This window comes from Juglans regia, chromosome 2, assembly GCF_001411555.2.
Source record: "Juglans regia cultivar Chandler chromosome 2, Walnut 2.0, whole genome shotgun sequence".
Lineage (NCBI taxonomy): Eukaryota > Viridiplantae > Streptophyta > Magnoliopsida > Fagales > Juglandaceae > Juglans > Juglans regia.
In genome coordinates this window covers 22,289,324-22,314,699 of record NC_049902.1, presented here as the reverse complement: position 1 = coordinate 22,314,699, position 25,376 = coordinate 22,289,324, and the positions used below count along the sequence as shown (strand labels likewise).

At 38.4% G+C, this 25,376-nt stretch overlaps 1 protein-coding gene across 1 annotated transcript in view; it reads left to right on the top strand.

The window, feature by feature from the left end:
* LOC108983692 overlaps positions 1–25,376 on the top strand; it is a 63,643-nt gene that overhangs the window by 17,230 nt on the left and 21,037 nt on the right. Inside the window, exons 13-24 of the mRNA XM_035687346.1 lie at positions 9,935–10,183; positions 10,284–10,439; positions 10,900–11,037; positions 11,148–11,390; positions 12,503–12,630; positions 13,031–13,154; positions 14,815–14,976; positions 15,065–15,212; positions 15,289–15,389; positions 19,378–19,539; positions 23,100–23,147; positions 23,404–23,511. Coding sequence (XP_035543239.1) covers positions 9,935–10,183; positions 10,284–10,439; positions 10,900–11,037; positions 11,148–11,390; positions 12,503–12,630; positions 13,031–13,154; positions 14,815–14,976; positions 15,065–15,212; positions 15,289–15,389; positions 19,378–19,539; positions 23,100–23,147; positions 23,404–23,511 — 1,767 coding nt within the window. The remainder of the gene's footprint in view (positions 1–9,934; positions 10,184–10,283; positions 10,440–10,899; positions 11,038–11,147; positions 11,391–12,502; positions 12,631–13,030; positions 13,155–14,814; positions 14,977–15,064; positions 15,213–15,288; positions 15,390–19,377; positions 19,540–23,099; positions 23,148–23,403; positions 23,512–25,376) is intronic.

Sequence of the window (25,376 nt, the reverse complement as noted above, 5' to 3'; positions counted from 1 at the left end):
TAGAAGGTATAAATATGCAGTTGGGGTTTTGTGAAGGGGATTGCATGGATAATAGAGAGGCTGAACCATTAAGAATGCTTCCTCCTAGCCCCAATTCTGATATTATCCCTGATTGGGTTCTCAAGAAAGTGGATGAATTGCAATTATGTACTGGGGTGTCTTGTACAGGTTTTGAAGAGCAGTTTTGGGCTCTCATTATAGCCATTGAAGAGAGTAAATTGAAGTCGGCTACAAAGAGAGATAGGGAGCTTAAAAGATTACAATGTTCTATAAATTATGAAGGGAAGGAGGGTAGTTGTAGTAGGGATAGAACGAAAGGGAGGGGTATGACCATTGTCCATGAAACCTAAAATTCTATCTTGGAACGTGCGGGGGCTTAATGAGCGCTTCAAACGCGCCCGCATAAAAACTTTGTTGAGAATGTGGAAGGTGGATATAGTGTGCCTTCAAGAAACAAAATTAAGATATGTTGAGCGAAGTCTTATTCGTAGTGTTTGGGGATGTCCTTATGTGGGATGGTCATATTTGGCTTCGGAAGGAGCTTCTGGGGGGGTGCTCTTGATGTGGGATAAAAGAATTGTGGAGGTGGTGGAGGAGTGTGTTGGGACTTGCTCGATGGCTTGTTTATTTAGAAATGTAATTGATGGGTGGGAATGGGCATTTGCAGGCATTTATGGACCAAATCGATATAGAGAAAGAAGAAGGTTATGGGAGGAGTTAGCGGGTGTATATTATCTTTGGGATGTGCCGTGGTGTATGGGTGGGGATTTCAATATCATTCGTTTTCCAAGCGAGCGATCAGGGAATAATGGCCACTCAATAGCAATGGAAGAGTTCTCCGAGTTCATGTTTGATCTGAATCTTATGGATCTTCCCCTTGCTGGGGGGGAGTTCACATGGTCTAATAATAGGGGGTGGTCGAGACTGGATAGGTTTCTTGTTTCTCTTTCTTGGGAAACCCACTATTCGGAGTTGTATCAGAAGAGGTTGGCCCGGGTTTGCTCGGACCATTTCCCAATTATGTTAGATTGTGGAGGTATTAATAGGGGTCGTCAGTATTTCAAGTTCGAAAATATGTGGTTAGCAGTGGATGGCTTTGTTGAGAAAGTTCGTTCTTGATGGTCTTCTTATCAGATCTCGGGTACCCCTAGTTTCATTCTCGCTGGGAAACTTAAGGCTTTAAAGCAAGATTTAAGGAGATGGAACATGGAAGTTTTTGGCAATATTGAAAATCAGAAAACTAGTCTATTAGAGGAGCTTCAGGTCTTGGAGGAACAGGCGTTAAGGGGAAATGCTTCGGAAGAGGCACTACTACGGAAAAGGGTAGTGGTGACTGAATTAGAGAGGGTCTTGTTGATGGAGGAAACATCGTGGCGCCAAAAATCCAGGGCTCTTTGGTTAAAAGAAGGGGATAAATGTACGAAGTTTTTTCATAGAGTGGCCAATTCTCATAGGCGTAACAACACTATTGAGTCCCTTCAGTCAGGTAATCAAGTTCTTTCTTCTCCTACTGATTTAGAGAACCATATTGTGAACTACTATGAGAATCTGCTAACAGAGCCGACTGGTTGGAGGCCAAAGCTCGATGGTTTGCCTTTTCAGTCCATTGACATGCAAAGTGCAAGTTGGTTGGAAAGACCTTTTGAAGAAGAAGAGGTACAGAAGATCATTAGTAGCATGGCCAAAGACAAAGCACCTGGACCGGATGGGTTTTCGATGGGGTTTTTTCAACATTGTTGGGAGATAGTGAAATGTGATGTTATGCGGGTCTTTTCTGAATTCCATGCTTTCCAAAAATTCGAAAAATGCTTCAATGCAACGTTCATAGCTCTTGTTCCGAAGAAACAGGGAGTGCTGGAAATTGAAGATTTTCGCCCCATTAGTTTAGTGAGTGGGATTTATAAAATTATTTCAAAGGTGCTGGCTAATCGTTTAAGTGTGGTTATGGAACAAATCATTTCAAAGTCCCAAAATGCCTTTGTACGGGGGAGGTAGATACTTGATTCAGTTCTTATTGCTAATGAGTGTCTAGATCAGAGGTTAAAGGAAGGTAAATCAGGTATACTTTTTAAGTTGGATATGGAAAAAGCCTATGATCATGTAAACTGGGATTTCCTCCTTTACCTACTTGGGAGATGTGGTTTCGGTAACAAGTGGATCTCATGGATACGATATTGCATAACTACTGTGCGTTTCTCAGTGCTTGTTAATGGTAATCCGGTGGGTTTCTTTCGTAGTTCACGCGGTCTGAGGCAAGGGGATCTGTTGTCTCCATTTCTTTTCGTCATTGTTATGGAGGCACTAGGCCGGATGGTGAAGGCAGCTGTTGAAGGAGGCTATATAGCGGGTTTTGTGGCAGGCAATGGTACTTTTGGTTCTGTCATGATATCACATCTTTTATTTGCAGATGATACACTTCTCTTGTGTGAAGCGGAGGTGGGTCAAATACAAGCCATAAGGGCACTTTTGTTGTGCTTCGAGGCGGTGACGGGTCTAAAGGTCAATTTGGGCAAATCCGAGATGGTGGCGGTAGGAGTGGTGCCTCATATCAGTACACTAGCAGAAACGTTGGGGTGCGTAGTGGGTTCTTTGCCAATGAAATATTTGGGCCTTCCTTTGGGTGCCACTTTCAAAGCTAGAGGTATATGGGAAGGGGTTATTGAGAGAGTAGAGAAACGATTGGCAGGGTGGAAACGGTTGTATTTATCGAAGGGAGGGCGACTCACTTTGATCAATAGCACTTTATCCAATCTACCAACTTATTTCTTATCATTATTCCCGTTGCCGGTAGGGGTGGCGCATCGTATCGAGAAATTATTCCGGGAGTTCTTGTGGGGTGGTCTGGGGGAAGAAACTAAATTCCATCTTGCTAGTTGGAACAAAGTTTGCTCTCCAGTTTCGAGTGGTGGTTTAGGTGTGCGCAATTTGAGGACTTTCAATAAAGCGCTTTTGGGAAAATGGTTATGGAGGTATCAAGAAGAAGGGGAGTCATTATGGAAGGAAGTGGTAGTTTCGAGACATGGAGGTGCTTGGGGGGGATGGTGCACTAATGAAGTAAGGGGGGGTATGGTGTGGGTCTATGGAGATATATAAGGGGGGGATGGCAGTGCTTTGAAAATAATGTTAGATTTGTAGTTGGTCAGGGCACTCGCATCAAGTTTTGGCAGAATGTTTGGTGTGGAGAGCGTTCTTTGGAGAGAGCCTTTCCAGCTCTATATAATATTGCGACTAACAGGGAGGCTTCTATAGCGGATCTATGCGTGATTGCCCAAGATTCTTTTCAGTGGAACATTTTATTCACTCGGGCTAATCATGATTGGGAGCTGTCTATTGTTTCAGAATTTTTTAGCATGATATATTCCTCAGAAAGATTAACGACACAAGATGATAGGCTACAATGGAGGGGCAAGGACAGTAAGAAGTTCTCAGTCAAGACATACTATAAAATTCTGGTATCACAAGGTAATGAATATTTTCCGTGGAAAAGTATTTGGAAGTCACGCGTACCTTCCAAAGTGGCTTTTTTTGTGTGGACTGCGGCACTTGGAAAAATTCTAACCACGGATAATTTAAGAAAGAGGGGACTCATAGTAACGGACTGGTGTTATTTGTGCAAAAAAAAATGGAGAATCAGTGGACCATCTATTATTGCATTGTGAGGTGACGAGAGAGTTGTGGAATGGAATATTTTGTAGGGTAGATGTCGCATGGGTTATGCCGGCAAAGGTGGTGGACTTGCTTGCTTGTTGGAAGGGTCTACAAGGCTGTACACAAGTAGCTGCAGCTTGGAAGATGATCCCGCTGTGCATTATGTGGTGTATTTGGTTGGAAAGGAACGCACGCTGCTTTGAAGATAGGGAGCGATCGATGGAGGAGCTTCAGAATTTTTTTCTACACACTTTACTATTATGGTTTTCAGCCATTGTTCTTAATGGAAACAGTGTACATGAGTTCCTAGCTCTAATTTAGTTTTTTAAGAATGTATTTAGGTGTTTTCTATTGTATACTACCTGTGTACATAGGCCTTGCCTATTTTCATTCATATTAATGAAAATTACTTTTTACTGATAAAAAAAAAAAAATCAAGTTTTGTCTGACAAATCAGAAAATCTTTTACTGTGAATCAATTGCTCTAGCACCATCAACATCCATCCCTATTATCCATACTCAAAACCACAAATGTATCCATTCATTTCGCATCTCTAACCTTGCTTGGTTTGATGACTGAGCCCTCCACAGCATCATGAAGGACAGTGCCAAATGCTGTTTGTGATCAAAGTGCAAGATACGGTGTTGATTAATGTAGTTAGTGTTAGTTGGGGATGGGGTAGTGATATTGGAGGATAGTGATGGTGGTGATTTTGGGCAATGGGAGGACTAATTTCTTGTTTGGATTCGAAGATGAGTTGAGATGAGTTGTGAATAGTAGTGAGATTGATTGTAAATAGTAGTGAAATTTGTGAGTTAAAGTTGATGAATAGTAGTGAGATGAGTTGAAATGAGTTGAAATGGGTTGTGAATCCAAACAAAGCATCAGTTTAGGCATGCGATTGAAATGTGAGGCTAACTACTAGTACCAGTGGATGAATCTGCTTATCAACAGCATCTTGTGGGGTAAGGATTTGAGGAAAAGAGAGAGAGAGAGAAAAAAATAGAACTTGGTACATTTATGCGAACAATGTAATCAAGAGTTTACAATGGCAGGCTTTGCCAAAAATGAGACTGATTTGGTGAATGAAAGATGATTTCAAGACCCACTTGAAGAACTTGTTGAAAGTCCATTTTCCTATTTTTCATAGATTTGTTCTTCACTTCAAATGTCCTTTCATTATTGAAAGTGCCATTTTTTGAATATCACAAGAAGTGGTAATTACAATACATCATTTATCTTGGAAGATATATATATATATATATAGTTTTTGATCGGTAAATCTTGGATGATATATGTGTCAAAACCAAGAAAACTTTGAAAAACTTGGCTCTATGAGTTCAGCCCCTCTCATTATCAACGTAAAAAGCGTCTATACAAGGAAAGTAGATCAAATGCTATACACGGGAAAATCTAACTGATTCCTAATATTCAGCCTATATACATGGTAATATATCTGTACAGCTAATATTAATAGGGAAGTCCTAAATTGTATAAATTCCTAAATTGTATACGTTAACATCCCCCCTCAAATTGATGCTGGTAAGTCAACCAGCAACAATTTGCCAACCAGAAATTGATGCTACTGTCGAGTCGCTTTGGTGAAGATATCGGTCACTTGGAGATCCGAAGAAATGTAAGGAAGAGATATCACCCGACTCTCCAAGGTATCTCGGATAGAATGAAATTCAACCTCAATGTGCTTGGTGCGTTCATGAAAAAGGGGATTAGTGGCAATCTAAATAACACTAGTATTATCAGTATGAAGAGGGGTAGAAGTAGTATGAGGAAACCCAAGCTCCTCAAGAAGACCTTGTAGCCATACAATTTCAGAACAAGTAGTAGACGTGGCACGATACTCGGCCTCAGTAGAGGATTTAGAAACACGATCTTGTTTTTTACATCTCTAAGAAATTAAGGCATCACCTAAAAACATACACCAACCCGTAGTAGATCGACGTGTATCTGGACACCCAGCCCAATCAACATCACTATAGACAACATGTTGAAGAGATGAGCTTGTGGGAAAGAATAACCCACGAGTAGGCGAACCTCGAAGATAGCGGATGATGCGTTGAACTGTAGCAAGATGGAGATGCCGAGGAGAAGATATAAACTGACTGACCTGATGAACGGCATAGGAGATATTGGGGTGAGTAGTGGTCAAGTAGATAAGACTCCCAACCAAGCGCCGATAGAGAGTAGGATCATCCGGAAGGTCCCCTTCATCTTTCTTGTATTTGACATTTACCTCCATAGGAGTATCAACAGAAGAAGTGTCCTCCAAACCAGCCAAGGTAATAAGATTTTGAATATACTTATGCTGGTTTTAGAAAATACCATTGACCCGATGATGTACTTTCAATTCTATGAAGTATGTGAGCTGGCCAAGATCTTTCATATGGAAAGTCGCATGCAACAACTGCTGAAGCTTAATAATCAAGCCATAGTGCCAGTAATGATAATATTATCCACATAAACTAAGAGAAGGACTATACCCGATGCAGACTTGTGGAAGAAGAGAGAAGAATCATATTGACTTTGTGTAAAACTGAAGGTAAGAAGTGTACTGTGAAATGCCGAAACTTCTCAAACCAAGCTCGGGGAGCTTGCTTGAGCCCATACAGAGAACGCCTTAGCTTACAGACATCATGAGAAACAAACCTCTGATTTGTATAATATTATTACTTATCAAAAAAGTATTCCTTTGCATGATCAGTCCTAAAGATTTGTATTTTGGTATGGAATTGGGTTTGAATCATAGTGTTGAAGATTTTGAAGATTTGCCCAACCTCTGATTTTTTTTTTCATGAGAAACACCCAAGTGATCCTAGTGTGATCATGTATGAATAAAATAAACCAGCGAGTCCCAATAATATTTTTGATACGTGAAGGTCCCCAGACATCACCATGGATCATTGAGAATGGATATGATTTTTTATATGGTTGAATTGAATAAGGGTTACGGGCATGTTTAGTGAATTGACAAACTTCACACTGAAAATCTTTTGGACTTTTATTGCTGAATAATGAAGGAACAAGTTTTTGAAGGTACATGAAATTTGGATGACCTAGTCTATAGTACCATAACATAACTGCACTATCATTATTGAAACGAGAAACAAAAAAAGAAATTTTTGTAGACTGATTGTTTGCCTTGTCCGAATTTGCCTTGTGAGTTTGTTGTTTCGGAAGATCACCAACCTTGAGGATATAGAGCCTTGAGCACATCTTAGCATTGCCAATCGTCTTCCCCGAATTCAAATCCTGAAATTCACACGAGTTTGGGAAGAATTTAGTAACTCAGTTAAGCTCTTGAGTGAGTTTGCTAATAGAAAGTAAATTGCAATCTAAGTTTGGGAGTAAGAGGATGGAGTTTAGGGTGAGGTTCTTTGATATAACCACAAAACCTGTTCCCGTTACTCTTGAGAGAGACCCATCTGCAATTCTGACAGAAAAATTTTCATGACATGGACTATAAGTATTAAAAATCCTTGCATCTCCAGTCATGTGATCGGAGGCTCTTGAATCCACAATCCACGGGCTGATTTTCTCTCTTGTTGCCCTAAGAGCATTTAAAAAATTATCTTTGTGAGCCAAAGATTCGGTTCCAATGACTGAGGTATTGGAGAATTGTTGCTGGTTGATCAATTTTTGCAAAAGCTCCATTTGTTCTTTGCTGAATAGACTCTGTTCTGGCTGTGTGTGGTTCTCGTCACAGGAGGCCAGATGTCCACGACTTTCTTTGTTGTTGAATGGACGTGAGGGCTTCCAATTGGCGGGTTTTCCATGGATCTTCCAGCAGGTCTCCTTGGTGTGACTAGTCTTTTGGCAGTGATCGCATCAAGGTCATCCTTTTCTCGGTCTATTGTCTCCAGCTTGATGTTGAGGCCTTGATTCGAGAGTGCAGATCCTTTAGGGCTGTGAGCTGTAGTTGGTGGTCCCATCATCACTTTCTTTTGACTCTCTTCCATACGCACTTCTGAAAACGCCTCTTGAATGCTAGGTAGCGGTTTTAGCCCCATGATTCTTCCTCGAACTTCATCAAGGTCCTTGTTGAGGCTCAACAGAATTTCTTTTCAATGATTTTCCGGTATTTGATTCCATCTTCTGGGCAGTTCCAATCGTATTCTTCAAACATGTCTAATTGCTGCCAATTCCGTGTGAGAGTGTTGAAGTATTGAGTGACCGTGAGATCTCCTTGGCGTAGATCGTGAAGAATACTTTCAACAGCGAATAGTTTGGATGAGTTATCAAAGCTAGAATACGTTTCTTTGGCTGCATCCCAGATTTTCTTTGCGGTCACATACAATAGGAAATTTTCTCGTATGTCGTTTGTTATCGAGTTGATAAGCCAAGACATCACCATGTTGTTCTCTGACTTCCATGTTCTGTACTTCGGATCTTCTTTGCTTGGTGGGGCTGCTACTTTGGTGAGGTATTCGTCTCTTCCCTTTCCGCAAATGAACATCATTACTGATTGTGACCGATAATTCTGTCCATTGAGTTTGTGCCCTGTAATGGTAGAATATTGCCATTTGATCCTCCATTGTTGCTTGTGGCTAAGGTTTCAGGATGGGAGGTGACTTCAGAGAGGGATTGACTTTGCGGAGCCATTGTCATCCTGTATTTTGTCATCTATCTATGGATCAAAGGTGGCTTTGATACCATGTTGATTTTAGAGAAGAAAATAATTCTCTTATTAATCAATGATAAACTTACAGCCTATATTTAATGGAAGGAAGAGAAGTTCCTTTAAATATATAGGGCCAGGTAGACAGGGGAAACCCTGGGCGGGCTTGGGCCCATCATGGGTCCAGTCCCTTGGCACCCAAATGCATGCGGGGGGCAGCCCGCATGCCCGCCCCAGGTGGGTGGGCCGAACAGAGGGTGGGCAGGTGGGATGCGGAGGCCTGTTGCCACCCGTAAATGTACCTTCTAGGATTGCTTTCTTTGCTTGGTCCGCGTCCCTTGGGAGAATCCTCACCATTGACAACTTAAGGCAATCGGGCCTCATCATTATGGATTGGTGTTTCTTCGTGTAAGAAAAATGGAGAATCTGTGGATTATCTATTGTTACATTGTGAGGTGCTAGGTTTTTGTGGGATGAGATCTTTAACCGGATTGGCACGACGTGGGTTGTGCCAGGAAGAGTAGTGGATATAAGTGTTGGACGATCTTAGGTGTAATGTTCACATCGCCGCTGTGTGGAAAATGATCCCTCATTGTATTTTGTGGTATTTGTGGATGGAGAGAAATGATAGGTGCTTTCAAGACTGGGAGTGTTTCCTTGGACGGGTTGGAGAGAATCTTTTTTAAAACATTATTTTCTTGGGCCTGGTCATTATTTGTAATGGGGACAATTTTCATAATTCGCTTGAATCCATCACTAGTGCTTAGTGGTTATTAGTTGTATTTTGTATATACTTCCTTTGTACTTGGGCTATGCCTTTTACTATCAATAAAGTTTTTCTCTTACTTATAAATAAAAAATGCATAAAGAACCCCATTTTAAATGCATAAATAAGTTCTTATATTTCAAAGATAAAATATAAAATTATGTATACTATTGGAGGTTGACAAATGGCCGGAACTATTTGGAATAGTTGGGACAACCTAAAACAGCCTGTAATTTAGAGTGAAACGGAGCATGGGGGATTAACTATACTGGTTACTGCACCGGTATGGAAAATTTACGCTATCAGAATGAAAATCAAAACATTTTTCTCCCTTGCTATCTATGCAATTCTTTTTAGAATTTTTTTTCTGCATAATGTCTTGGAGTTTTTTTCCTAAGGTAATGCATGCATGCTTACATGCATTTATGTGTATGTACAAACATGCATGGATGCCAACAAATACATCTAGCATGCATATCACTTTGGTAAAGGATCTTAAATGCTGCTTGGTTGCATCTATTTCAAGTGTATTTTCATCCTAAATTTGCCATAGTTGAGTTTTTCCTTCAAAATATGTTATTGCATTTCTAGATTTTTTCTAAGCCATTATGCTACAGCAAGCTTACTGCACAAAATAACTTCATGTGATATCTTTTGTTGGCCACTAGAATGCATTATAATTTTACCTTTTGTTTGGTATAATTAGCATATACTACTTATCAAAAGAAAAAAAAATCATCTATCTGTCAGATGCTGTCCTCCATGCATGATTAACTGTTGTTATTCATTCTGTTTGCTTGTTATATTATAAAAATATTATTTTTTATTCATCAAGGGTTTTGTCATCCAATAGTTGTTCTGACACATGTTTTACCTGTCTGTGCAGTTTATTCAAAATCATGGTGCAAATATTTGCAATCAAAACAATGATATGGAGTGGATACCTGTGAAGTTTCTCATCCTTACCCTGAGTTTGGTTCATGAGCTTCAAATAATGCATGAAAGAGCTGCTGAATATGGTACTGAAGTTCAAAGAAGATCAGAATTTAGCTCACCTGAGACACTGTTTCTATTGAATGATGGAGAAGTAGCCATTTTAATTGAGAATTTCACTGAGATTTTTCTTCTTATATTGGTACTGGAAACTGATTGCACCTTACTTTTCAAAGTCTCTACCTCTTATACGTGCTTAGAATTGATGGTACTGTAATCTGAATATTCTGACTGGCTTGCAGGAGGAACTAGTCTCATTTGCAAACCTGTCTTGTTCCATATATTCTTCCAGCACAGCGATAGATGATATGGATCTGCCTAGTTCTGTGAGAGGAAAACTTGGAGGCCCCAGTCAACGCCGGTTGTCATCTTCCACCACTGCTGCTGTGCTGCAAGCTGTAAATCTTTCTGGGCTTTTCTTTTGTTTGCTTTATTAAATCGATCTAGTATGGAAAATTGAAATGATTTTTCGGTCTATATATACATTGGCAAAGACACATGCATACAGTTACATATGCTTCTACCACATTCATGCTAATTGCACCTTTTATTTTTTCTTCTTTTTATGTATATTTTGCAAAAATTAACTTATAACTGCTTACCACAGTGAGCATTCTTTTATTAATTGAAAATTCTAAATATTTTACATACTATTTTGCTCTATGAATACCAAGTTATGAAGTTCTATAAGAATTGTTTTGTTCTCAGTTTGGACATGCCAATGTCTTTTTCTGGTGTTTGTTTTAACTCATTTCTGAGCCATTGCTTCTTGCATTTATATGTTGCTTTTATGGAGTAGTCCTTATTGGTAATTCATTTTTTATTTTCTTTGTGTCTTCCTTCTGTATGCATAAACAGGTAACAGCCGTGAAGTCTGTTGCAGCTATCTCATCATGGTGTGCAAAATTTAAAAGTGATGTTCTGCTAAATTTTGCTTCTAGCTTTTTGTGGAAGTTCTTCTTGAAGATTGTTTCATTTCCATCTTGTGATTCAGAGGCATGTTGCAAGTTCTATAGCCAATCTAAAATCATGCTGGTTTTTGTTTAAAAGATTTTGTTAGATTGTTATGAGCTACTTTAAATAATAATCTGTAAGCTCCAATGTAGACTGGAGCAGAAATCTCTGTTGCAGGATATGAAGCATTAGCTCCTGCTCTCAGAGCGCTAGCGTCTGTGTTTTCTCCTCAAATTTTGGATACTATTAGGGAAAATGATAAATTCCTTCTACTTAAACTAGAAGGCACACCTCTATTAGATTCCTTGGCCCTTTCTTTTCTTCAAAACATCAATAATCTTCTTGCAGTTGGGGTTTTGGCAAGGACACGCCGAGCAGTTCTACTGAATTGGAAGGTTATGGATTTGTCTTCTTTGAACTTTATTTTGGTGATTATTTCTTTTGGCAATCATGCTGTTTGCAATAACACCTGAAATTGGATTTTCGGTATGAATGGGCATAAAATGGAATTATTATTCTAGTATTTGCTCACCATCATTATTAGTATTATACGTTTTTTGCTGTAATTATGTGATCAGCTAGTGCTAAGTGCATGCCATTTCATGTTTAACTAGTCATCGACCTGCACGATGCACGGGAATAACTACTTAACTATCATGCATTGACTGTCTAAAATTTCTGTCACAGAGTCTAAAATACAAGAATATTTTTATAATCTTGAGTAATGAATTATTATATCTCAACAAATATCAAAACTCACTGGTGAGAATACAAAGAATTCAAAGTAGAAGAGTTAAAAGGTGAAGAAGCCATCCTGTGTACATGGCTTAGGCCTTATTCATTCTTATTTATATAATTTATCTTTTACGTATCAAAAAAAAAAAAAAAAAGGTGAAGAAGCCAAATGGGCAAGTGTCAATAACTATAATAAGATGAAGTCTTTTTTTTATTTGGAAAAATACTATCAAAATGGTAAAAGAGTTAAGTGGTGGGAAAACTAAAGAGACAAGTAATGGGAAATCAATAATCACTATAAGATGAAAAGTTTTTTTTCCTCTATTAAATTAGTAAGCTTAAATCTTCATGTCTACAAATCTCTCTCTCTCTCTCTCTCTCTCCCCTAAATCTTAATGTCAACAAATCGAGCGGGTTAGTTGTGGTAATAAAGACAATACAATGATAGGTCTTTTGTATATGAAGGGTTATATAGGTCAATAAAATAAAATGAAAAATAAAATAAAACAAAATGATGAGGTGGCTCAATAGACTACAATGTAGATGCTTTATAAAGTATATAGGTAATACATATTCTTTTCTATTTGCAATGCCATGCATGTATCATGAACTATTGGTGCTATTAATTTGTTTAAGGTTAATTAGTTTGCAAGCAACTACTTATATAAAAAAAAAAAGTTTGCAAACAACTACTAGATCTCTCCATCTGTGTAAATGATGATGCTAGATTGATGAAAAGATCCTAACTCTTTGTTGATTGTGACTTATTCAGTGGCTGTGTCTGGAATCCCTTTTGTCAATTCCAAGCCATGCCGATGTGAGTGGGCTTCATTTAGAGGAAGGTAACTGTGTTTACTCAGAAGCTGCTCTCAGATTGATCTTCACTGACCTTGTCGAGAGGTAAGAAATAGTTATAGAACTATTTATATTTTATCATCCATCAAGTATTTGTGCTTCTTGTTCTCTTGGCATCTTGGGTGGGGGTGAGCAGTTCTGGGCAATAATCACATTCAATTTCAGTATGCTTTCTCTTATATCTCCCTCTTGTGCGTGCAAGCGAAGATTGAAATGCTGTTTATTGCTTTTCTTTTTAACATTTTAGGAACTGCAACCAACCATGCTTTCGCATGAGACCTCTTTACCCAACTTCTCTCATAGTGTTGAAATGGTCTGCATCTGTTGTTGTTAGATAATGTCCCAAGTTGGCTTCCAGATGAAACTTGTTACAATTGTGGCTATACTGCAAAATGCATATTTTTTTTCTTTGTTTTTCACTCTTTGGCCCCAAATAAATTTGCAGCCTTGAGAATGCTGGGGAAGACTCTGTTTTATCCATGCTGAGATCAGTCAGATTGGCTTTGGGGCTTTTTGCTAAAGGAACTTTGCATTCAGTTATTTCCTCGTGCAATGGTGTGGATGTCCAGGTTCACCCCACAACTTTGATACTGAATTTGTGTTCATGAGCATACGCATCTGTAGTTTATTAGTCACTGTGGATGGATATGGTTGTGTGAATGCTTTGTGCATCTCTGATGCAAGGTTGCATATGTTTGTGATTTCCCTGATGTGGCTGGATAACTTTCAGGTCACACAACTATTGACGTGCCTGTACTGCTAAAAATTTGATTATTGTTATCATGTTTTGGAGAGGGCTGGATTTGCTGCAATGGATCATCTTTCATTGTTTCTGGCTGCCTGTTAATAGAGTTACCTGATGAACCTTTTTTTTTCATTGAAGTCAATCCCATACTTTTTCTCCAAATAAAAGGAGAAACTCACCACTTAACTCTGAAGGGGAATGCTCTGACATTCAGAGCATGTTGTTGACTCTTTATAGATGTTACTTCTTTTGAGTTAATTGCAAAATCAGTACTTGGATTTTCACCTTTATTCAATTCGAGGCCTCAATTTTCAACTTTCGCAAAATTGACACCTGAAAGAAATTTGCAATCAGGTATCTCTGTCAATCTCTCATTAGAAAACTGGTTAAGCCCCAGTACACAGGAAGTATACAAAGAGAACACCTAGTTACAAGTTAGAGGCTACATAAGGATACAAGAAAATCATGAAAGCTAGCATCATTAAGGACAATTACAGGAACCCACAAGAATAAAGTGTGGAAAAAGATGCATCTAAGGTCATCCAATGAGCATTCCCTATTCTCAAAGTTCTGACCATTCCTTTCCAACCAAATACATCACATGAGACGAGACATAAAGGAATCGAATTCCACATTGTAGCCATTTGATGGTTATTTTGAAGTCCTCTACGACTAGGTAGAAAATCCACCACCCTCTAGGAATCACCTGCACTAATCCGGTCCTGCTAAAATCTCACCCCATAAAGCCTTGGCCACCTCACAATGGAGTAATAAATGATCCACAGATTCACCACATTTTTTGCACATAGAGCACCAATCCTTAACAATAATCCCACGCTTTCTCAGGTTGCACATTTTCTCCATATGCGTTTCCATGAAAAGAAATGTGGTTCTGGATTGGGATTATAAAATCCCTTCAGTTTTTGCTGATTGTTCAAGCCCACCTCTTTAACTCGATCCAAGTCCATACCCGAGCCCAATCCCTCATCCACTTGTCTGATCAATCCATTCAATCTCCTTTGACACCAACATCTGAGCTTTCATTCCATAGATTACTGTACGCACTTCCTTCTGACAAGCTGCCATCGAGCACCTCAACCCCACCAGGATTAACACCTAGTTTGAATTTAGGCAAGTCTTGATACCCTCTCAAATTTAACTCTGTCTTGCCTCCAACGGTAACTGCTCCCCCTTCCGAAATACTGCCCTCGCCCTTGTGCAAGTTATACTATTTTTACATCTGTAATTGTTCTATAAAAGTACTTGTTGTCCCCCGCCATAACACAAGCCTCCACTGCTTTCACCAACCCAACAACTGTAGAACTTCCAACGAAAGTGTCTTTCACCACCCTACTCCTTTCAGTAAGATTTATAATTATAATGATTGTTTTATAATTTAATGATTGTTAAAAATTATATTTCTTTAAATAAAATTACTTAAATTCTTCACAAATCATTTCAGGATTCTCAATTATATGTTTCAGATGATGTGGCATTTGGTTCGTTCCTCTTGGATATTGCATGTCAGCTGCAACAAGAGGAGGGTTGCACCTATTGCCGCTCTTCTCTCCTCTGTTTTGCATTCATCCGTGTTTGGTGATGAGAACATGCATGTAACTAACAAAGCGCCTGGGCCTCTGAAGTGGGTGTGTGGTCTCTCTCTCTGACTGTTTGTTTGTGTGCATGCAAATTACCTACAGAACTTTAGTGATTGTTATCTTATATTTGTTGCAGTTAATTGAAAATATTATAGAGGAAGGCAAAAAAAGTCCTCGTACAATTCGTCTTGCAGCTTTACACTTGACTGGGCTTTGGCTCTCAAATCCCAGGACTATTAAGTACTACATTAAAGAGCTCAAACTACTCTCTCTTTATGGTTCTGGTATGTTGTATGCTCAATTTTTCCGTGTTATGTCCATATTCTTTTAGTCTAATAAGCTGTGATATTTCTTTTACAGTTGCTTTTGATGAGGATTTTGAAGCTGAATTGCAAGACAACTTTGATGCGAAGACTGAAGTGTCATTATTGGCAAAAAGTGCCGATCCTGAGCTGACTGAAGTAACTATCTAAATATAGAAAGTTGGACATTTTAAGAATAATGTATATAAAGTGAATATTTTTTTCTAGTAAAATTAGTCTGTAGTTGCTTTTGGGAAACTTGGAAATATTCTAAATAAATTGGGTTTTCAGCTAAGATAATTCTGGTTAGGAGACAATAACCTAAGAGGGGACTTTTCGAAGTCTGCTGTAGGTTTACAAGAATTTGGGAAGACTTAAATGAGGCTATAAATTCAAAAGTATGGGGTCATTAGTGATTGCCTTTTGAGATAGACTCATGCTTTGACCAAGGGTCTGACTCATGTTGCAGGATGCTCATGGGATACTTGGTCTACCTTTGTGGATTGTGGTATAGCTTGGTTGACCGAGCCTCTTACATCAGAGCAGACAGAATTGTGGTTTTACACTCTTTTTTGTGTTTTGCTTGTTTGAAGGGCATTTTCGTCATTTTCAACCATGACTCCTTATGATCTAGCCTATATATAGGCATGTTTTGGGACTTCTAGAGGGAGATTGACTGTCCTTGAATGATGTTTTCAATCTTCTCGCTTATTCAGAAAAGTGTTTGATCCAAGTGTCTATTGAACTTGAAAGGGTTTCTCTGTTGGAGGAAATATCTTGGAGACAAAATTCGAGAGCCTTATGGTTGAAGGAGGAGGGATAAATGCACCAAATTCTTCCATTGGGTGGCTATTTTGCATAGGAGAACCAATGTTGTGGAGACATTGATGGTGGATGGCGTGGCTACCTCAAACCAACCCGAGATCACATATCACCTTGTTAACTACTATGGGAATTTGCTTTCGGAGCAATTATCTTGGAGACTGAACTTTAATGGACTTACTTTTGATGCTCTCAATTCACAAGAAGTGGCATGGCTTGAGAGACCTTTTGAAGAGATGGAGATCTTGAAAGCGTTCAAAAGTATGATGGGATACAAAGCTCCAGGTCTAAATGGTTTCTCTATGACTTTTTTTTTACAAACTTGTTGGGAAGTGATCAAAGATGACATTGTCTTCCATGAATTTAATGAAAATGGAATGTTTGAAAAAAATCTCAACGCAACTTTTATTGCTCTCATTCCAAAAAACCCGTTGTGGTTGAGGTAAAAGATTATTGACCCATTAGGTTGGTGAGCGGGATGTACAAGATCCTCTCGAAGGTCTTGGTGAATAGATCGAGCTTGGTGGTAGACAAGCTAATATCAAAGCCTCAAAATGCATTTGTTAGAGTTAGGCAAATTCTTGACTTAGTGCTCATCGCCATTGAATGCTTGGATAGTAGGCTCAAGTCGGGAGAGTCGGGATTTTTGTGCAAACTTGACATGTAAAAGGTTTATGATTGTGTCAATTGGAGATTCTTGCTTTACATGCTCGAGAGATGTGGCTTTGGTAAGAAATGGTGTTCATGGATCAACCATTGTATCTCAATGACTTGCTTCTCTATCTTGGTGAATGGCACACAAATGATTCTTTAAATGGAGGTTTGAGACAAGGTGATCCTCTATCCCCGCTACCATTTGTCTTTGTAATGGAAGCCTTTAGTAAGATGATCTTAGGAGTTGTGGAGGGTGAATTCCTATATGGATTCTTAGTGGGGAGGTAAATATCGGCTCACTCACCATATCTCACCTATTATTTGCCGACAACATTCTAATCTTTTGTGGGGCTAGACATAATCATATTCAAGCCATGAGGGCTCCTATGCTTCAAAGCTATTTCGGGATTGAAGGTGAACTTGGTCAAATTAGAAGTAGTTCCAGTGGGATGTTTCTAACGTGGAGAACATGGCTTCCATTGTTGGATGCAAGATATCTTATTTGCTGACTTGGCCTTCCTTTAGGTGCTCTGTTCAAGTTGAAATCACTTGAGATGATGTGTTAAAGAAAATGGAGCGGAAATTGTCTTGTTGGAAGAGGATGTACTTATCCAAAGGTGGTTGGGTCACTTTAATTAAAAATATCCTCTCCAACTTGCCGACCTACTTCCTATCATTATTCCCGCTCCCCACCAAGGTGTCTCAATGTATGGAAAAACTCCAGCAAGATTTCTTTTGGGGGGAATGAATGATGAGTTTAAATTTCAGTTGGGAAATGGGCCACGGTATGCACCCCTGTTTTAGAAGGAGGAATTGGTATCAAGAATTGGTAGGTTTATTTTTTACAGGGCTTTATTGGGCAAATAGCTTTATAGATACTGTCAAGAGCGGGGACCTTGTGGAGAAGCGTCATAGAATTGAAGTGCGGTGAAGCATGAGGAGGATGGTGCTTGAATGAGGCGAGTGGGCCAAATGGGGTGGGGGCTTTGGAAGCACAGAAGAAGAGATTGGGATGCATATTTTAGAAATACCCGCTTTGAGGTGGGTGACGGATCCAAAATCAAATTTTGGCATGCATATGGTGCAACACGGCATTCAAGGAAGCTTATCCAGAATTCTATGGTATAGTAAGAATGAAAGAAGCCTTGATTGCGGACCTCTTGGTTATATCCATTGGTACTCCCCCAGTGGAATGTCACATTCTTTAGAAATGCACAAGATTGGGAAGTTAACGGATTTTCTTAGTTTTATGACCTAGTATACTCTACTTGTATGCGGGGGGACATGAAAGACAAGATTTTCTAGCGTCACTCCAAGAAAGTGAAGTTCATGGTCCGCTCCTACCAAGCCATGAACACAAGTCCATTCCCATGAAAGAGTATTTTGAAGACAAAGGTACCCCTAAAGGCAATCTTCTTTGCATTGAAGACTTACTTGGGAAAGATCCTCACACTTAACAATTTTAAGGAAACACCGAATCATTGTTATGGATTGGTGTTGTATGCATAAAAAAATGGGGAGTCCGAAATCTATTAGTTCATTGTGAGATTGTCATGACTGTGCGGAATGAATTATTCGCTCGGGTGGGACTAGCTTGAATGATGCCGAGAGGGTGATTGATCTCCTAGCTTCTTTGAGAGGTCTTTTGGGTAATTCTCAGATAGTACCAATGTGGAAGATGGTCCCTATATGCATAGGGTGGTGTATTTGGAGGGAGAGGAACGAAAGAAGCTTCGAAGATTGAGAGCGATCAATGGATGAGCTTAGAAATTTATTTTTTAATACTTTATTCCATTGGTCAGTTGTAATTGATATAATGGAATGGACTTTCATGAATTTCTTGTATCACAAAACTAGCACGCATAGGCGATGCTCGTGTATATGTCCCATATACTTGGTGGACCTATGCAAATTATATTTGGTAACAATCTGTCAACGGCTTCTATTTGTCTTAACTAATGGATCTTGTTGACCAGTCATAAATCTATATGGGTTGGGGGAGGGATGTAATAAGCTGCTCCTAATAACTCTTTTTAAGACCACAAGATTTTCTGTTGTTTTAAATTGTGCATCTTAGACATGTTAAAATGATTGAATTTATTTTAGAAATATTTTGGGACTTGTCTAAATTTGGTTGCTGGTGTAGAACACATTCTTCATTAGTGAGAATGTGAAACATAATCCTCTTTCTTCTGCGGCGATATGAGACATTTGAATTGAAAGCAGTTAGCCTTGACATCATTTAAATGTATGAAGTGGTGATTCATTTGGTATTGAAAATTTTCCTTCTCTCTGTGGTGGCTCTATCAATCTACAGTTTTGTTACATTTATGAGAGAGCCAGAGAATGTTAGCAATAAATACAAGTTCTATCAATCTACAATTAGGGATGCTACTTTTATCCAAGTGGCATTAATCAAGAAATATTGTCATTCAAGGAAACTCTATAATTATTTTGCGTCTCCTGGTTGATTAGATTTGGAAGAAAGACTTTTGGTTTCCTGTTAATAATTGTTGAAGCGAGGTTTTTCTGGTAAATATGAACACTGCATGCTGACTGGGTTACTGTTCATAGTTTGCTGGTGCTGGTATACTGCAAATAGAGATGCAAGTTGGATTGGTTTATAAACTGCTGGAATTTTTCTTTATAACGTGATATCTTCTCTTGTCAGGTATTTATCAACACAGAATTGTATGGACGTGTTTCTGTTGCTGCTCTCTTTTACAAGCTAGCTGACTTGGCTGATATGGTGGGATCGACAAATGAAACTGAAGATTGTCTTGCTGCTTTGGAGTCTGGAAAGTTATTTCTGTTAGAGCTGCTTGATTCTGTGGTAGCTTCTTGATTCTTCTGTGTTATCCTTTTCTATTGGCATCTAAGATTGAAATTCTTGTCCGTTTTCCAAACTATTTTAACTACCACTTAAAGATTTCAAAATTGGGTTTACCTTCTACATGGATGGAGTGTAAAACCTGACTTCACACCACTCAATGAAAAGTTCGTGGCACTTTTCATTTGTTTTTGAAAAAAGATGGATGCATCCCAATCTAGTGCTCTAGGGTTTAGGTGTCAGAAATAATAATATAGTGGGATAGTTGATGATGTAGCTCCATATGAGCAAGGCTTCATATGAGTAAGACTTAATGCTTTGAAAACTAAATAGTACTAGCAATTTATCCACGTGTTGTGCAGGAAATTATTGAGTTTAGCTCTATTATATTTTCATACCTCTCTCATAGTCATGAGAAATTCGATGTACTTGTCAATTTATACATAGAGAAGGGGTGGGTGGGGGAGACAAACCGAAAGTCAAAATTGCAAGAGATGCAACTAAAGTGGGCATAAAGATGACAACTTCAGATGTAGGGCTTGGTGCTGGAGTCTCTGCTGTTGCAACGTTTTTCACAAAAGAGATGGCCACCCAACATTGCCACAAAGAGTTTCATCTCTAGGAGGGAAACCAATTTTGGAACCTTTCACGACCACCAAGTCAGATGGGTTTTCAAGAAGAAGATGGCAACGAAACCAAGGTATAAGAGAAATAAGTGGAAATGGCGCAATATTTTACAAAGAGGATGCTTCAGCTTTTGTATATTGTATGAGATTTCTCTCTCCATATGCACAACATTAAGAGTGGTAGAAATGATGGACTTGTGTGTTTCAACCTTCCATTCTCTGAGCATATTTATTGCCTGTACTATCTGATTTGGGGCTACATACCATCTTTCCTGGGGAATATCTAGCTTCAATGGTTTTAAAAGAAGGCCATTCAATTCAAAGCCCTCACATGATATCCCCTTCATGAAGTTCTCCACCTTCTGCAGTACCCTATCTGAAGTCTCCTACCCAATCCTTTCAAAGGGATCTCTTTAACCAGGAAAGTCGACTTCTAATGGCTCACACCTTATTGGTTCCTACCGAGGATGGCCCCTGCATTAGGATTAGGCTCTGCATTGATACTTGGATCAATCCCAACCAACAGCAATAATTCAGTCCCCTTTCTAGAGTTATTCCTGTGCCCCACTTATGGTTGGAGAGGATGAAACCTTAGTATTGCCTTCTTCCCCCTTTAATGACAAAGATCAATTACCCATCTCTTCTCCCCCGTTTTGGTACTTCCGCTAAAACCAAATCGCCACTGCCAAAGCTACTGCACTTATCAGTCTCACAAGACCCACTAGTTTCCTCCATGGCCTCTTGTCCCCCCCGGTTTGTAAATTTGAGAGGAAAAGGGGAGTGTTGAAAGGGAGTTGGGAACTGATAATTGGCTTGTGGTGCTCTAGGCCTTGGAAGGCTCTGATTCTAAGTGCATGAGCGGTTTCTTGGTCACTTTAAATGCCCCTACACAGCAGATATTGCACCTGCATGACAAATTGAAACTCCCTTCGCTAGGTATCTCTACTTCTACATAATGGGTGGCTTGAGTCTCTGACGTAATAATGGCTGAAATGTTGGCCAAAGCTTCACAACCCAATGGTGTTCCTTTCTATGCATCATTGAGCTGTGATTTTGTGCTCTCCTGCACCCCTTCTTTAGTACCTGTCTCTTTTCTTGACCTACTATTGAGAGGGTTTTTTGAACTAGGCTGGGTTGGAGTTTGTGGAATTAGTGGACCCTTCCCTTTAATGTCTGCTGAGTTGAGTTTGGTAGTCATTAAGCTCACGAACTTTTTTTTGACTCACCTCCATGCTTTCTAATAATCTCGTTTTGACTTCTCAGCTGTCTCATTTTTTTTACCTACTATTCTGAGGATTTTTTTGAACTGGGCCCAGTTGGAGCTTGTGGAATTAGTGGACGCTTCCCTTTATTGTTTGCTGAGTTGAGTTTGTTAGTCATTAGGCTCACGAGCTTTTTTTGGCTCACTTCCGTGCTTTCTAATAGTCTCGTTTTGACTTCCCAGCTGGACTGGGCATGACCGGAGATGGCCTAGCATGTAATGAACCATACCAGGCCCATGGTCCATTAACTGCTTAGGCCCACAACACCCCACTCTCCCTCTTCTCTAATAAGTCAGCCATAGCCTTATACTAACATTTCATTGGTGTCTTGATTGATATAGAGTGTACTGCTTATTCTCCCAGCTCACCAACCTTCCCACTGGCAACAACAGTTGCAGAGGTTTCTATCACAGGTTTGGCAGCTGGGAGGGAAAGTAGTAGAATATGTGGTTGGATAAGAATCATAAAGGGCATTTTTGTTATTTCCACATGGTGTGCAGGCCATAGTTGTAGGCCTTGAGTTGAATAGTAATGCAATCTTATTCAAAGTGCAGAGGATACGACCAAAATACACATTAAGTACACAATAAGAAACACCCAACTTGGGAAACATAAATTTTATAATTTTAATAAGACCAACCTATCTATAACATATATAATTTTTGAAGCAAAGGTTTTGTTTCGGTTGAGCTGCATCATCCATTCTTGCTTTAAACGATGATAAACTTGGTTGTTTAAATTTAAAATAAAATGAAAGGTCATGCCAATAAATAATTGACAATTTAGAATCTAAGCACTTCTTCTTCTTCTTTTTTTTTTTTTTTTTTTTTTCAATATCTAATTTATTAAATTAGTAATCAAAGGTCACATTTAAACAACTCATAATCAAGTTATAAACTTATTCATTTCTTTTTCCCTTTTTTGTTATGTTAACCTCTCTATTCAAAGGCGTCATCAATCATTCTTAGTAAATATTGCTTATTGACCAGATATGTGCTATCGTTCTATGTTATGAAAATGTATGATTGCTTGAACTTAGGGGTTTTAAGTGAGTCGAGTTAGAGCAAGTAGTAGGCGGTCAAGCTTTGTTTGTTTAGTTTTTATTTGAACACGAGTCGAGCTCAAGCTTTTCATCGAGTTTTATTTATGTTCACAAGCAGCCTTTAATATTTGAGTGAGTTAAGAGCTTGTTAACGAGCTGCTTCATTTAAATAAAATAAAATATTTATATTATATTTTATAATTTTCTTTACAAATTTTCAAGATTGACAATATTTTCTTGCCAACTTCTTGTGCTTTATTGGCTACTTCTTTTTACTTTTCGTTATCCAATTCGTTAGGGTTTCCTTCAATTTTAAGCTTGAGGGGCTTTGCATGATTTTTTGGTTGTTCCTCTTTTGTATACTACCCATGTAATGGGGTTGTGCCCCTCTTTGCATGGTTTTTTTTCATCAATAATAAAAGATAAAAAAGCACAGATACGAATCTGTCCTTATTGGTCATTGGTTTTATGAGCGTTCAATGGCAATGTGTGCATAGATATATAAACTTTCTATGGTTTCTTATTGTTGCTTAGTTCATTTTCATTTGACCTTCTGGTGCATGTCTATTTCTGTACAGAAAAACATGTTTCTATTGTTACGGTATTATAGTGTGGATTCATTGTTTGATGTAGGTAAATGACAAGGACCTTGCAAAGGAGTTGTATAAAAAGTACAGTGCGGTGAGAATCCTTTTATTTTAATTCTTTTTAGCAGGGAGTTGAGAATTATTCAGACTTTGAATTGTAAAACTTGAAATTCTGATGGAATTAATGAACTATTTATGATTAAAATTTGTATTTAGTAGATTTGAGTAGTTGGTTGATTTTGATCGAATCAGGTTGCCATATGTTTCTTGCAAGTTCTCCCTATCTTTGTATTTTCTTATGTTGGTCTTTGATATAATTTGATATAATCATCCGTGCTCTACTTTGACAGATCCACAGGCGCAAAATACGTGCTTGGCAGATGATATGTGTCTTATCAAGATTCGCTTGTGAAGATATAGTGGGCCAAGTTATACAAAGCTTGCACACATCCCTCTGTGTAAGTATTATTTTTTCATTCCACAACATTTCTAGTTCTCGTTTAACTAACCAGTATAATATTCAATATTACAATATTCTTTCTATGGATTTGAGTTAAGTCTGTGCCTGCATGCATATGTCAATATGTCTATTTTCATAATTTACTTATTTTTTTATTGATATGTTATGCACGTCCCTAGTAGGTCTTGAACCCAAAATGTCATCCTACATCCCATTTATATGAGGGAAATATTTTTTTTTTCAGTCGAAGCACATCGGTTATATGTATAGTTTGATCATGCTATGTTAAACCTTTTTTAAAGAGGCATAATTATTTGGCATCCCCTCCAATTATGCTAGTTTTCTGCTAGTTTTCAATTAAATCGTTGAAGCTCATTTCCTTCAATTTTGCATTTTTAGTGTAGGATATGCTTGCTGATTTCTGTGTATTGTTTTTCCTCCCTGAAGACTTGATTGATAAAATTTCCTAGTAAAGGTGACAACCTATAAAAAGAAGTGTGAAAAATAAGATACATTGTCTTCTTCCTGCATCTTTTCCTTTCAATCTTTGAATATCCAATTGATAAAAGTTTCTAGCTCAGGTAGCTAATGTGAAAATACTTGTCATTTTCATGTATTTGAAGGAACCCAAATGATTTTTTTAATAATTAAATTAATCTTATTCAAGGTGCATAGGGATGCAACCTAATTACACAAAAAGTGTACAAAAGGAAACGCCCAACTAGTGAGAAGAAGAAAAGAATGCAAGTTCATAAAATCTAGAAAATTAGAGAAATGGGAGCTGTTGTGAGAAGCCATCATGCCAAATGCTAAATGCATAAATAGACCATTCTCCAAGCTTATAAATTTTATTACGTCCAAAAAGGATTTTGCCAACAAGCCGACAACTAACCACCTGCTGACGATGACCCAGTCTATCACAAAAGTACCGAAAATGCATGCCCCTAAATCCCTAGCCACCTCACAGTGAAGATAAAGATGATCAATACTTTCCCGGTTTTGCTTACATATACAATACCAATCCATTACTAAAATTGTCTTTTGTTAGATTAAAAATCAATTAATCAAATTTACCTTTTCCTACTAGCTTAAGTTTTTGGCACAATTGGGTTTTTGCCTACTTTTTTGATCAATAAAAATTTTGTTTACCGATAAAAAAAAATAGTTTTTGGCACAATTGACGATTGAGGAGTCTAACCCATTTTTCAATTGGTGATTATAGTAGAGGTCCTTAGTTTCATCCCCGACTCCCCAATTCACCCCCATTTTTCTATTAAATGTTTGACGTGTTAAGCCCATGTATTAAGGAGTCTAACCCACGTGTAAGGGGTGAGCTGTTCATAGATTAATGATTGAAGTTACCTGTTTCGACCTGTTAAGTTTTTGGAAAAATTGGCAGTTTAACATCTTTTGTCCAATTATGCAAACAGAAAAAGTTTCGTTCGAACATACCTTATTTCTCAAAATAATCTTCCAAGGAAATGAGAAGTCGACTGGAAGGATGAGTGCATTGGAGAAAGATTTTACCTTGATGGTCCACCTTTTGGAGGACAGAATCCAATAGTTGTTTTCAACACCACCTCTTCTCCACTGAAAAAAATAGAAACGAATTAAGAATGAAGAGTGAACTCAACCTCCCTATTGTGCGTGGTTTAGTAAATGTGACATTACATATTGCTCTGTTATTAGGGATGTGCAAACGTTCTGCTACCAAAAAGGAGAAAGTAAAGGCTGATATTCATATGACACATTGTACCAAAATGTGATCTTATAGCCATCACCCACCCCATATATAATCACTTGGAATGTTTTTCCGCACCGCAACCCTTAATGGCTTATTAACCTCATCTCAATACCACCCTT